Raw genomic sequence first — 14,753 nt, forward strand, 5'->3', positions numbered from 1 at the left:
AAACCAAAATATAATTTTTTGGTAAAAACTCAACTCGTCATGTTTGGAGGACCAAGAATGCTGAGTTGCATCCAAATAACACCATACCTACTGTGAAGCATGGGGGTGGAAACATCATGCTTTGGGGCTGTTTTTCTGCAAAGGGACCAGGACGACTGATCCGTCCGTGTAAAGGAAAGAATGAATGGGGCCATGTATCGTGAGATTTTGAGTGAAAACCTCCTTCCATCAGCAAGGGCAGTGTACCTATGTACCTATGTTGAAGTGTACCTATGTTGAAAATTACAGGCCTCACTCATCTTTTTAAGTGGGAGAACTTGCACAATTGGTGGCTGACGAAATACTTTTTTGCCCCACTGTACATTGATCATCTCAGCAAGGTTTTACCCGTAGTCGTGGGGGTGGAGGGTGCGGGGTGGAATTGTAACTAAAATGTAGTTTAAATAACCACATGCATTTTGAATGTCTCTAGTTATTTTATTAACGAAAGCATGAAGATGTTGATGAAGAAATACTGTACTACTGTTTTGAGTTAGAAATGTACCTAAGCATCGAATATATTGCAGGTAAGGAGATGTTCACACCTAAAGTAGCCAGGCTATAACGAGTATTTTGTCCTGATAAACAGGCTACAAGTGTTTGAAAACCTGTTTTCAATATGCCACCAACTGTCCATCACTACTGTAAATAAAAACACAGCATCTTGTTTACGTTCTTTGTAACCTCAATGTCACAAATATTTTGTATCTACCTTTCCAATTACTTTTAGAGTTTGGGATTCATTTGATTAATATTTGTATTAATATTATGGTGTTTATATTCCAAGAAAAACGAAAAACCCTCTGGGTTTCCGTTAGGATGGAACAGAAAATATGGCTCTATAGGTACTGTAGGCTACACAGTACTGGGCTATTTAGCTAAAGAAGAAGGAGACCGGGGTTCAATTCACCAACGGGGGGGAAGGAGTAAGCTGTCCTTGTAAATAAGAATTTGTTCTAACCTGACTTGCCTAGTTAAACAAAGGTTACACTAAGCATAACATTTCTACACCATCATTTTAGTCTAACCAATACCCAAACGGAGATTCTGTCAAAATAAAAATCTCATTGACCAGTCCCCATGCTTGTCTCAGAGCAGCGCAAAACGGTGATAAAATAGTTGTAGGCTAATGCTTCAAATCCTATTGCTTCTAACGTCAATATGCACTTTAAATAAATAAGACCTACACCACATTTAACAGAACATTACTCAACACTATTTAGACTCATGTCGCCTACGGTAGGCCTACAGTATATCTTAAAAAATATTTTGAGGATTGGAGGTTTCTAAATTAAAACCAAAAGCCACCTCATGGGTCTCCAGGTGGCGGCCGGCACAGGTCTCTGTAGCAGCTCATTTTGCATTGCGATGCGGTGACTTAGACAGCTGCGCCATTGGGGAGGCCCCATCCACAAAGTATCAAAGTACAGAGATATGTTGGTAAAGGTATATTGTCCTGCTAATAGCCCATAATGGGTGTCCAGGTCAGGATAACCAAAACATTTATTTATTTAAGACTATCAGAAAGAATGTTGGTACGTTATTTATTTTGACCTAAAGCCATGAATGAGTGAGTCACTCAGCTTTATGTACGCGTCGGCTACATACATGACTGTGCCATCAACTTGATAATTTGGAGGTTATTTCGTTTACAATCGCTCAATTTTTTATTTGATTTTTAATCTGAATAAAGGCCAAAATAATATTTGTAAAGGCCAAAACATTTATTTCGATAGAATTCTCCCCCTACCCTCCATCTAGGCAAGTCTATTGTCCAGCTACCTGCTAGAACAGCGGGAACGTTTCTCTAGTCTGTGCCATTATTAGTGCAATGCCCCTTAAAGTGTTGCTTTGTGCTACCGAGTGTGGCGGAGTGGGGGTCCACCCCCCTCCCTCCTCCATGGGCTAAGTCTGTCTTCTGTGTGTGGCTCTGCAACCTATGCCGTGCCCCCTGCCCTCGTGCCTTGAACCTCACGCACTTTCAGTGGATACAGCTGGAGAACTGCTGAAGAACTGCAAGGCAATCCCACTGTACACCACTCAGGAGCTATGACCAACATATATTGTCCTGCTAAAAGCAGGGTTAATAATGTATCTGTGAGAATATCCAATGGGCTTTTACATAATAATAATAATAATTGCTTTGTTAACAAAATCTCCAAAATCTATATTTTTTAACAAATAACGTAAAATGAGCGAGGAAAAATGCTGTTCTTGAACATGGGGTGAGACATTGTTACTAATTTGTAAATACATTTTATTTCAAATTATTTATTTGTTTCTTCTTCAGGCAAGGGTCTATTTTTCTCCACTTCCTGACTGACTGATGTGCCCAAAGTAAACTGCCTGTTACTCAGGCCCAGAAGCCAGGATATGCATATAATTGGTACCATTGGATAGAAAACACTTTGAAGTTTGTAAAAATGTAAAATAATGTATGACACTATAACACAATTGATATGGTAGGAGACAATCCAAATAAAAACCAAAACCAAGTCTTTGTTCAAGGTTTCAGGCTTGTTTCGAGGAAGAATTTTGAGTTTTGGTACTGGGAGTCAGAGTTGGAAATCAGTCTGTGTCGTGCGACGAACAGGACGCGCACTTGCTAATTTGGATTTTCTATTGAACATACTACATTCCGTATGAAATATTATGGTTTCATTACATTTTAGGGTACCTGAGGATTGAATAGAAATGTATTTTGACTTTTAACAACGTTTAGCGGTAGCTTTTCGGATTCCTTTCTCTGCACATTGAACTAGTGGATTACTCAAATTGATGGTGCCAACTAAACTGACTTTGGGATATAAAGAAGGATGTTATTTAACAAAACGACCATGCATGTTGTAGCTGGGACCCTTGGGATTGCAAGTCAGAGGAATATTTTCAAAAAGTAAGTGAATATTTAATCGCTATTTGTGAAATTTACGAAGCCTGTGCTGGTTGAAAAATATTTCGATGTGGCACGCAGTCTTCAAACAATCGCATCAGACAATGCAGTTAGATTAACAATAATTTAAGCTTTTAACCGATATAAGTACCTAGATGTTTAATATCCATAATTTTAATGATTTATTTATTTGAATTGCGCGCCCTCCAATTTCAACGGAAGCTGTCGACAGGTGTCCCGCTGACGGGAAGCCTATCCCATAGAGGCTAATTAGAGGGGGGAAAACCTACAGTCATGAGCACAATTATCAGTTTCTATGTAGGTTTATGTCGCCCATTCATTGTCAATTAGAGACACAGTAGGACCCAAAAACGTATTCAGAGCTCTAGCTCCCCCTTGCGCTGGTCTGGAGCGATGAAGTAGTGACGCAGGGTACCGTGCTAAACCACAAATTACCTCTAAGTACCGCAGCATAATCGCAAAATTTATGGAGCAACCACTGTAAAACACAGTTAATTTCCCCCTATCTTTTCCCTTAAATTTTCCTTATCTTTAAGTCAGTTGCAACAAACATTTAAGGTTAAATGTTAAATTAAGTGAAAAAGTTAAGGGTGCCTTAGCTAAATAATGCAAGGTGCACAATCCATGGCTAGAAAGCTAGCTAGCTAGTTATATTTAGCTGGGTGATTCTGCAACTTTGGGCACTTTGGCCCTGCAAGCTTTCAGAAATGAAACTTACTGAAACACCATTTTACCACTATTCTACTTGTCTTTGATTTGTCTAGAAATAATATCTGATAATGGCTGTGATCGTAGTATTCAGGAATGTACACTGCTCAAAAAAATAAAGGGAACACTTAAACAACACAATGTAACTCCAAGTCAATCACACTCCTGTGAAATCAAACTGTCCACTTAGGAAGCAACACTGATTGACAATACATTTCACATGCTGTTGTGCAAATGAAATAGACAACAGGTGGAAATTATAGGCAATTAGCAAGACACCTCCAATAAAGGAGTGGTTCTGCAGGTGGTGACCATAGACCACTTCTCAGTTCCTATGCTTCCTGGCTGATGTTTTGGTCACTTTTGAATGCTGGCGGTGCTTTCACTCTAGTGGTAGCATGAGACGGAGTCTACAACCCACACAAGTGGCTCAGGTAGTGCAGCTCATCCAGGATGGCACATCAATGCGAACTGTGGCATGAAGGTTTGCTGTGTCTGTCAGCGTAGTGTCCAGAGCATGGAGGCGCTACCAGGAGACAGACCAGTACATCAGGAGATGTGGAGGAGGCCGTAGAAGGGCAACAACCCAGCAGCAGGACCGCTACCTCCGCTTTTGTGCAAGGAGGAGCAGGAGGAGCACTGCCAGAGCCCTGCAAAATGACCTCCAGCAGGCCACAAATGTGTATGTGTCTCCTCAAACGGTCAGAAACAGACTCCATGAGGGTGGTATGAGGGCCCGACGTCCACAGGTGGGGGTTGTGCTTACAGCCCAACACCGTGCAGGACGTTTGGCATTTGCCAGATAACACTAAGATTGGCAAATTCGCCACTGGCGCCCTGTGCTCTTCACAGATGAAAGCAGGTTCACACTGAGCACATGTGACAGACGTGACAGAGTCTGGAGACACCGTGGAGAATGTTCTGCTGCCTGTAACATACTCCAGCATGACCGATTTGGCGGTGGGTCAGTCATGGTGTGGGGTGGCATTTCTTTGGGGGGCCGCACAGCCCTCCATGTGCTCGCCAGAGGTAGCCTGACTGCCATTAGGTACCGAGATGAGATCCTCAGACCCCTTGTGAGACCATATGCTGGTGCGGTTGGCCCTGGGTTACTCCTAATGCAAGACAATGCTAGACCTCATGTGGCTGGAGTGTGTCAGCAGTTCCTGCAAGAGGAAGGCATTGATGCTATGGACTGGCCCGCCCGTTCCCCAGACCTGAATCCAATTGAGCACATCTGGGACATCATGTCTCGCTCCATCCACCAACTAAAATAACACATCCTAGATCTGAATGAATGAAATATTCTTATTAAATACTTTTTCATGTACATAGTTGAATGTGCTGACAACAAAATCACACAAAAATTATCAATGGAAATCAATTTTATCAACCCATGGAGGTCTGGATTTAGAGTCACACTCAAAATTAAAGTGGAAAACCACACTACAGGCTGATCCAACTTTGATGTAATGTCCTTAAAACAAGTCAAAATGAGGCTCAGTAGTGTGTGTGTGGCCTCCCTACAACCTCCCTACAACGCCTGGGCATGCTCCTGATGAGGTGGTGGATTGTCTCCTGAGGGATCTCCCACCAGATCTGGACTAAAGCATCCGCCAACTCCCTTTTAGCCACGTTGCACCACAGACTGTCCAGGAATTTTGGGTGTGACTATAAATTAGATACATTAGATTTCCATTGATAATTTTTGTGTGATTTTGTTTTCAGCACATTCAACTATGTAAAGAAAAAAGTCTTTAATAAGAATATTTCATTCATTCAGATCTAGGATGTGTTATTTTAGTGTTCCCTTTATTTTTTTGAGCAAGTGTATATATTTTTGTCATTTTTCTCAGACAGCCATAGACAAATGTAATTTCCATCATGGCAATTTTAGTTGAAAATTAAATACCTTAAAACTAATTTATAACACATTTGTACCTTAATTTGTATTGAATAATATTTTAAGTGATTATTAGTTTTTCTAATATTAATAATTCAACACAATGCCTGAATGTATGAACTGAAGAAAATGAGAGATTTCCACCTAATCTTTTTGAGAGATTATGATAACGACCATATGGTTTCCCTGTCTAAAACAAATCAATCAATGTCAATTATAAATAATATACTAATTTACCCCAAAAATATGGGTGTGGTGGAAATGACATCTATGTAAAAAAAAAAATTAAGTATGTGAAAACAATATTTTATTACAAACAGTTTGAACAACAACCATTGTTAATCTTTTAATTAATTTAAGACAAAGTATGTTTCCAAAAGTAGCTCATGGGCAGGGCTCAAAGAAGTAGGCCAGTGTTTTTGAGATATGGGCCCAGATTGCAGGGGGGTCATTCGCATAGAAGAGCTCAGGGAGCCAAGGGAAACTGTATAATTTGTGGTATGTCCAACACGGGTCTGGAGGTTCACCTGCTTGTGTGATACACCAAAGTGAACTGCCTGTATTTCACTAGTGTAATTATACAGGTAGATCTTTGCAAAGTCAATATGCACGATGATCTCCTCATTCTGGAGGTTCTCTTTTAATTCTCTGTTTGTTGGAGTATTGATGTTGAATGGTGTACATGTATTTCCCCCAACTTCTCTTTCAATTCTTTGGAGAAGTCCTCCAGTAGAATCTGCAGTGTTCCACACACCTTTTCTTTTACTGTCAATGTACTGTGAACTTCTCCAAGTTTCCCTCTTGTTTTTTCCTTCTCTCTCTTCAGCTTTGTTTTTCAACTCAAACCACCATGTCTGCTCACCAGCAGATGTTGGCTCTTTTGCTTGGCAAAGGGAGCACTCTGTACATGCGCTCTTTCTTCAGGTTCTCACAGCACAAAGACTCAGTAAGGTTATTGATGTTGCTGCAGCTGAACCCTTTGTGATGCTGTAGTTTTACCGCCATGAGCTGGATGTTGGCATGGGTTTTGCAGAGGCATGTGTCCCTATCCTGGACTGTTAGCTTGACAACGCCAAAAGGATGTCTTCTGCAGAATTCACAGGACATTTTCATCTCTGAATATTCCCTCTTAAAATTCTGATAAAGGTTCTGAATTGTGCCATTCAAAAAGCACTACTGATTTTATTCTTGTTCCTCATTAGTGTGTCCTTTTTCTCTGTTGTTGTTCTACTGTTGTCATCACGTTCATAGAATCTAGTGATTTTTCCTTCTGTGGCTTTGTAATTATGTTACACTTTTTTTCCTGGAGTATTGAAGAATTGTCGGCCTGTTTTCATTTGCCCTTTGACCAGGCCATGCTTTCTCAGGATGTTGCCGCTGAGCATTTTTGAAGCCATTTGTTTGTCCTTGGCACTGCAAACATTTTTTGATACTTTTGCTTTAACTCTGTAATGACGGCATTTTGAAACTATAAAATCCTTCGGAGTTCCCTTCATTTCCTCTTTTGCCTTTGGGGAATCTTGTCTCTCCATTTTCTTCATCAGTTGATCATACTTTATTTTGTATTTCTCAGCTTTCCGTTAAGTTTTATCAAGTTTGACATTTGTCATGCAAAGATCTCTGTTTTCGAGCGACCTCTTCCAAACCTTTTCCTTCCAACAAGTAACCGACTTCTCATTCCTGTTGCAAATTATGAGGAAGGGGAATCAGGGGCAGGTAATTTAGGGGTAGGTAAGTTAGAGGCAGGTATGTTGTCCTCATGCTCTGGCTGCAAGTCATCTGGTGACTGAGGTGGTGTGTTGCCTGATAGGTAGGTCTCCATTGCAACTGTTCTCTTTCAAATATGTCTTCTATTCCGTTGGTTGCATTTCCATTTCCTTCCCTTGCTTCTTTGTTTTCGCTTTGTAAACTCGGAGATAGATTTCACTTCTCCCTTTTCTTTTTTCTTCCAGTATCTCTCCCTGTCTATTTGCAGATGTTCCTGGTATCGTATAGGATATTTATTTTGATTTTGTTTCTATGTCTGTGACCTCTGCTGTTTTATGTGGCATCTTTTAAAAGCAAAGAACAATACTACTTAAGTTTTTTCAACTTGTGCACACCTTGGAGAATTTTCTAGATTCAATTGATTTAAACCATGATTAAATAAATCAAAAGTAATAACATAATAGATGTTTGTAATTTTTGCCACGTTCTGTCATTTCCACCACTGTTACGTTTGAGATGGAAATGACTTTCATGTTAACTAAGTTAACATTCTCTTGACAAAACTTTATTGAGGAATTTGCCCTCATTGGTGGAAATGACACCACTACCAAAGGACAGGTATGTTGTGTAAATAATAATATAAAGGGCATACTCACAATAAATATTGATATAGATTTGATTTAATTGACTCTTTCTCTAGTAGATAACATTATATAATGTGCAGTTATTAATGTTTCTCATAGAAAAACATAGTAGAAACTCAAAATTTGGGGTCAGGGACAAGGGTAAAACAGTGAAATTGAGGGTTAAATTGCATAAAATACTTTGATAGTTTGGTGTTAAAAAAAACTGGGATGATTGTAGTGTGAACTTATCATATAAGGAATAAAGACATTTTAAAAAATATTTTAAAAGTCCCATAATTGACCCAGAGGACATAGCTACTCTGCAAGCTAGCTTGACATACTAGAAAGTAATATAAACAAGTTGAGAAAAAAGTAACTACAAGAAATGTAGTTTATTATATTCTGAAGCAATTTGGTTATCCTGTCTTGATTTGTAGAAGTTTTATTTTGCTATCTCACAAAATGAAAGCAATCTCTTTGAGTTTGGTCAGTGAATCTGGTCGTCTCCATTGTAACCAGATACTCTTTCTGCCATACATGCCTTCAAACTAAGGAAATATTTGAGGGGCTCTATGCAACACCCTTAAACAATTCCATTAGGTAATGGAAAATGATTCTTTAAGGGAAACACTTAAGATGTTTTATACAACTGGGCCCTGATGTACTTAATAGTTAATCAAAGAGAGACTGGATGGTGTCATCTCAATCAAATATTACTACCCAAACAAACCTATATCTCACTTTACTGTCAGCAACTTAAATAATACATACAATAGCTGGGTCCAATCTGACACATTCATTTTTCTATATACCTATAGCCTATGCAGTGGTGATTTTAGCATGTCAAACAACCCATTTTTTTCTCTAAACAACGCATTAAATGCAGTTAATGCACTATAACTGACAAACGGTGCCCACAGAAGTTTAGGGTCCACTTAAAGCTGTCCCGAGAGTGGAGCTTATGGCTGACTTGATTAAATAAATATGGTTTCTATTGACTCCTTGTTGATTTGTGTAACTGGATAAGAACCACATTCTCTTTCAATAATAATGAATGTCGACATTAGTTCTCCCTTTGGAACAACACTCAAACATTATTACATTTATGTTCAGTAAATTCACAATGTTTGTTCTTATATAATTAACGCTTAGCTCTATGTATAAGCAAGTGCAAGCAAAACGAGCTGCGATGAGGTAGGCCGAGTCATTCAGCAATTTTGAAATGGACAGCGACAGAAATTCAGATGTTAGTTCAGATAAATTCCTCAAGATGTTGAGGCCTTAACTTTACTCTTCTTTAAGTCACCACAGAGAGAGAGAGACCCAGACTCAGCTCTTAGTCTACCATTTGAAGTGTTTTAATAGGCCTATGTGGTCTAAAAAGGAAGGACAATTCAATCATGAGGATCCACTTTTATAGACAATATACAGACGCACTGACAGCGTATTGTGCAAACAAAACAATCCTTGCAATATGAACTGGAATAATTGGTCTATTACTGAACTTTTTGTTGAACAAAAGAGACTGTCAAGGAGGGGATACTATAATATAATGTTGTTGGGTCTGTAATTTACCACCCTCCTTGTGTAGAAAATCAGCCTAGCTAATTATAATACACAATGTAAAAAGCAATTAACATTGCCTAAAATTATTAATAAGATGCTAATATGAGAGACCTATATAAGCAATATAATAATGCAGATGTACAAATTATGGCAATGGCATATATGACGATAAGCCGTTAAGAGGCATGCTGTAATTTGGATTAGGACATGAGCAAGCTGAAACGGATGTAGCTTAATATGCCGCCTATTTGTTCAGCATTTTTTAAATTGACAGAGCGACATAATTCAGGTCATGGGCCGTTCTTACAGTATTCCCCCTGTACATCAAGTCAGAACCGTAGGATAAATAACGGGGGCACAGAAGCAGGCAATGAAAGCTCTTACAATATTCGATCATTACATCTCTCTAAAACAGGCTATACCACCTTTTGTGTGTATCCCTATGCCTAACGGTGCCCCCTTCCTTTGTCCTCCTCTCACAGGTGAGCAGCGTAGCTCAGTGAACGAGTCCAGTAGTCTTCTGGGGGGTTCGCCGCGACGCCAGTGTGGGCGTAAGGGCTCACCCTACCACACTGGTCAGCTCCACCCTGCTGTGCGCGTGGCCGACCTTCTCCAACACATCAACCAGATGAAAACTGCAGAGGGCTACGGCTTCAAACAGGAGTATGAGGTAGGCAGTATGGGTTGTGGCTGATGTGCATGGTTGTGGCTGATGTGCATTTGGATGGTATAAGGGTGTATTGCTGGGGAAGGTGTGAGAAAATAGAAGTTTGTAGTCATGTCATCATACACTGTTTAGGGGTTTAAAACGTAGAAATGTGCATAATTTACAAGTCAAAATTGTAGACAGATTATCCCGTTAGTAGTCAGATTGTGTGAAGTTATCACTCACATCCCAGTTCTTACAGACTGCAGAAATGTATGATCAGGGTTAAAATAAACTTCTTGGACCAAGTTGACTGTGAGACTATTAAATCATCATTGTCTGGAGCTCAGATAGCCCCTCTGTCAGAGTTGCTGTAGCAGTGTAGCTGATGAAGCCCCCTAATCCCCAGGTGTTCTCCAGACCAGGAGGCCCTTTGTTCCCCAGCCCAGTGACCGCCAATTGCCTCAGCATCGGGGGCTCGGTGGCTCCCAACCTCTGGCTGTCCTCCAGTATCACAATGATAAAAGAAGATCCTCTGTACTCTGGTTGGAGGACAATTCTAAATAGATGCTTTTGGGCTTCACCACTGCCAAGTGGCTGTAGTGTGATGTATAGGATGCCACCAAGTTGAAAGTGTTCTTAAGTGGTGCACGGCACAACGAGGGAGACATTTTGTGAAATCATTGCCTACAATTAAGGAGAGAAGCCTTGGGGGACTTATAGGCTCTGTTCCAAACTTCTTTATGCATCAGGGAGTGTGTGTTAAGGAGAGTCTCGCTTGGTTCACTTATCTCCTGAGGGCTCCCAAGTGGCGTAGCAGTCTAAGGCACTGCATCACAGTGCTAGAGGCGCCACTACAGACCCTGTTTTGATCCTGGACTGTATCACAACCAGCCGTGATCGGGACTCCCATAGGGCGCTGCACAATTGGCTCAGCATCGTCCTGGATAGGGGAGTTTGGCCTGGGTAGGCTGTTATTGTAAATAAGAATTTGTTCTTAACTGACTTGCCTAGTTAAATAAATAAAATAAAATCTTTCGACATTCAGACTGTGGAATTGAGTCTGTTTTTTACCGTAGGTAGAGAGGGAAATGTTTTTGTTTTGGGAGAGAAGCAGAACTGAACCCACTTATTATTCCAGTGCCTCTGTAACGGCTGATTTCCATGGCTCTCTGGATGCGTCAAGGCCACATTTTGGAGGGCAAACAGCCCTGAAACATTTGTCCCCGGTGCGGTACTTCTCTAGTCAAGAGCAGACTCTGGGGTGAGCTACATCCCTGTCTGTTGCCTGTGGTTTCCCTGTCACATGTCAAGGAAAAGATAATATCTCACTCCCCAATTTGTCCCTGGCTACATGCTTGCCCTTCTGGTTCTGGAACTCTGCTTGTAGACTCATTAAACTGTCCCCCACAGGCAAAACTCTCCACAACAAAAATCTATATTCAGCTGCCTGTATTTTCTTTATCTATGTCTCTCTCCATTACAATTGAAAACAATGAGGACTATCGTGCTCTCCTGACCGCCTAGGCTTTATTTCCCAGTGGAATGCCAATGTAGGACATTCAGAGATATTGATCAGCTCTCTGCAGTGCGTTGGAAGGGACTGGCATGTCTGAGCTGTGGGTGGACCTGTATTCCCACGGCAGTTACTTGCAGGTAAACACTAAGATATAGAGAACTGAGGCATTCACTATGCTGTACAGGGCATCACCTTGAGGCAAAGCTTGAAAGGCATAATCGATCGATTTATTGTATGTCTAGATACAGTAGAGAAGGTTTGTGTGTGGAATGAAGTAAACACAACAAGAGCTGTTTTCACAGATCACAGCCAAGGATTTAGCCAGTTTTTCAATTGTGTCTTCAGGATGCTGACTTATACTGTCATTATGATTAGGAAAAAGGAACGTAGTCAACACCGGTGGGATGGTGGACATAGTAATATTGCACTGGGGGAGAAAAAAAGACAGCGATAATTTGAAACCACTGCAGCAAAAGTATTAATGACACAGTTATGTAACGGCTCAGACTGTTCTTCACTGTGTCTCGTCCTTGTCTTTCATCCGAGTTTTCTCTTAATTTTTTGTGTGATCCTCAGAACCAATTAACCCCTCCCTGCAACCCCCCCCCCTAGACAGGGTTTGGGTGGTTATTCTCTCTCTCTGTGGGGAGCAGTGGGGTTGTAATCCCCTGCTCAGCATGCAGGCTTGGATTCACCCACAGTCCCCTCTGGTGCCTGAACAACCACAGGTGTGTGTGGGCGGGGGGGGACTTGGCCCCACATACTAGGGGAGAGGAGTAGTTTGGCTGATGAGAGCATAATAGAGCTGGATCCCACTGCTGGGTTGTCTTTGAGTCAGCACTGTCATGAGATGGCGATAGCGAAGCATGTTGATGAGAGGAACTTGTTGGAACAGAGTTGTGCATAGCCAGGATGTATGGGATTCACTAGAGAGCTTCATGTTCACACACAGAGAGAGAAAATCAAATCAAATGTTGCTGGTAACATGCATATGGTTAGCAGATGTTAATGCGAGTGTAGCGAAATGCTTGTGCTTCTAGTTCCGACCATGCAGTAATATCTAATAAGTAATCTAACAATTTCACAACAACTACCTTATACACACAAGTGTAAAGGAATGAATAAGAATATGTACCTAAATATATGGATGAGCGATGGCCGAACGGCATAGGCAGGATGCAGTAGATGGTATAGAGTACAACATATACATATGAGTAATGTGGAGTATGTAAACATTATATCAAGTGGCACTGTTTAAAGTGACCAGTGATACATTTATTACATCCAATTTTTATTATTAAAGTGGCTAGAGATTTGAGTCAGTATGTTGGTGGCAGGTACTCAATGTTAGTGATGGCTGTTTAACAGTCTGATGGCCTTGAGATGGAATCTGTTTTTCAGTCTCTCGGTCCTGGCTTTGATGCATCTGTACTGACCTCTCCTTCTGGATGATAGCGGAGTGAACAGGCAGTGACTCGGGTGGATGTTGATCTTGATTATATTTTTGGCCTTCCTGTGACATCGGGTGGTGAAGGTGTCTTGGAGGGCAGGTAGTTTGCCCCCGGTGATGCGTTGTGTAGACCGCACTACACTCTGGAGAGCTTTGCGGTTGTGGGCAGAGCAGTTGCTGTACCAGGCGGTGATACACCCCGACAGGATGCTCTCGATTGTGCATCTGTAAAGGCTTTTGATGACAAGCCAAATTTCTTCAGCCTCTGGAGGTTGAAAAGGCGCTGTTGCACCTTCTTCACCATGCTGTCTGTGCGAGTGGACCATTTCAGTTTGTCAGTGATGTGTACGCCAAGGAACTTAAAACGTTCCACCTTCTGCACTACTGGCCCATCGATATGGATAGGGGGGTGCCCACTCTGCTCTTTCCAGAAGTCCACGATCATCTCCTTTGGTTTGATGACGTTGAGTGTGAGGTTGTTTTCCTGACACCACACTCCAAGGGCCCTCAACCCCTCCCTGTAGCAAAGGCTCTTCCACACGTTCTGCATTATCAGTTAATGTGAACAGGTATAATCAGTTAATGTGAACAGGTAGCATCTATGATGCTTTTGAATGGTCTTTGAAATGGTCTTTGAAAAGAACTACAGCGTCATGATGTATGCATTGGCTCACTACTTGACAGATATTGCTGCAATTATACCCACTCATTTTCTATTTCCCCCTTACGTCACTCAAACACAACAGACAACTGCAGATATAATGGTTTAGAAGAGAGACATTGTAAATATGTTTGACACGATAGGGGAAGAGTGGTATTGGTAACAGTATCATTAACATGTACTTCCCTACACCTCGACAGAGCTTCTTTGATGGCTGGGACTGCACCAAAAAGAAGGACAAAACTAAAGGGAGGCATGACACGTTGATGGGATGTAAGTCATCATGGACATGCCAGCCCTCTTGTGACGAAAGCACTGATCACCGTAAGTAATATTGTCAATCACAAATATGTGTTCTATTCTTTTGCCATGTAATTATTGATATGTGGGATCTTTTGTCCAGGTCTTCCATGTATATATAAATATATATATTTACCTTAGTGGAAGAACCTGAGCTAAAAATGCATATTCTCAGCAAAAAAAGAAACATCCTCTCACTGTCAACTGTGTTTATTTTCAGCAAACTCAACCGGTGTAAATATTTGTATGAACATAACAAGATTCAACAACTGAGACATAAACTGAACAAGTTCCACAGACATGTGACTAACACAAATGGAAAAATGTGTCCCTGAACAAAGGGGGGGTCAAAATCAAACGGTCAGTATCTGGTGTGGCCACCCTATTTGCCAGTTCTTGCTGGACACTCTTCCACATGCAAGTTCCCAGACATTTCTGGGGGAAAGGCCCTAGCCCTCACCCTCCGTTCCAACAGGTCCCAGACGTGCTCAATGGGACTGGCCATGGCAGAACACCGACATTCCTGTGTCTTGCAGGAAATAACACACAGAACGAGCAGTATGGCTGGTGGCATTGTCATGCTGGAGGGTCATATCAGGATGAGCCTGCAGGATGTGTACCACATGAGTGGGAAGAATGTCTACCTTGTAACACACAGCGTTGAGATTGCCTGCAATGACAACAAGCTCAATCCGGTGATGCTGTGACACACCGCCC

General features: G+C 41.3%; 1 protein-coding gene across 6 annotated transcripts in view; it reads left to right on the top strand.

The window, feature by feature from the left end:
* Nucleotides 1–14,753, top strand: part of LOC124019498 (receptor-type tyrosine-protein phosphatase U) — a 348,981-nt gene that overhangs the window by 262,040 nt on the left and 72,188 nt on the right. For all 6 annotated transcript variants that reach the window (XM_046334848.1, XM_046334850.1, XM_046334851.1 and 3 more), the window contains 2 exons: nt 9,943–10,130; nt 13,937–14,060. In XM_046334848.1, coding sequence (XP_046190804.1) covers nt 9,943–10,130; nt 13,937–14,060 — 312 coding nt within the window. The remainder of the gene's footprint in view (nt 1–9,942; nt 10,131–13,936; nt 14,061–14,753) is intronic.

This window comes from Oncorhynchus gorbuscha, unplaced genomic scaffold (assembly GCF_021184085.1).
Source record: "Oncorhynchus gorbuscha isolate QuinsamMale2020 ecotype Even-year unplaced genomic scaffold, OgorEven_v1.0 Un_scaffold_609, whole genome shotgun sequence".
In the NCBI taxonomy this organism is placed as follows: domain Eukaryota; kingdom Metazoa; phylum Chordata; class Actinopteri; order Salmoniformes; family Salmonidae; genus Oncorhynchus; species Oncorhynchus gorbuscha.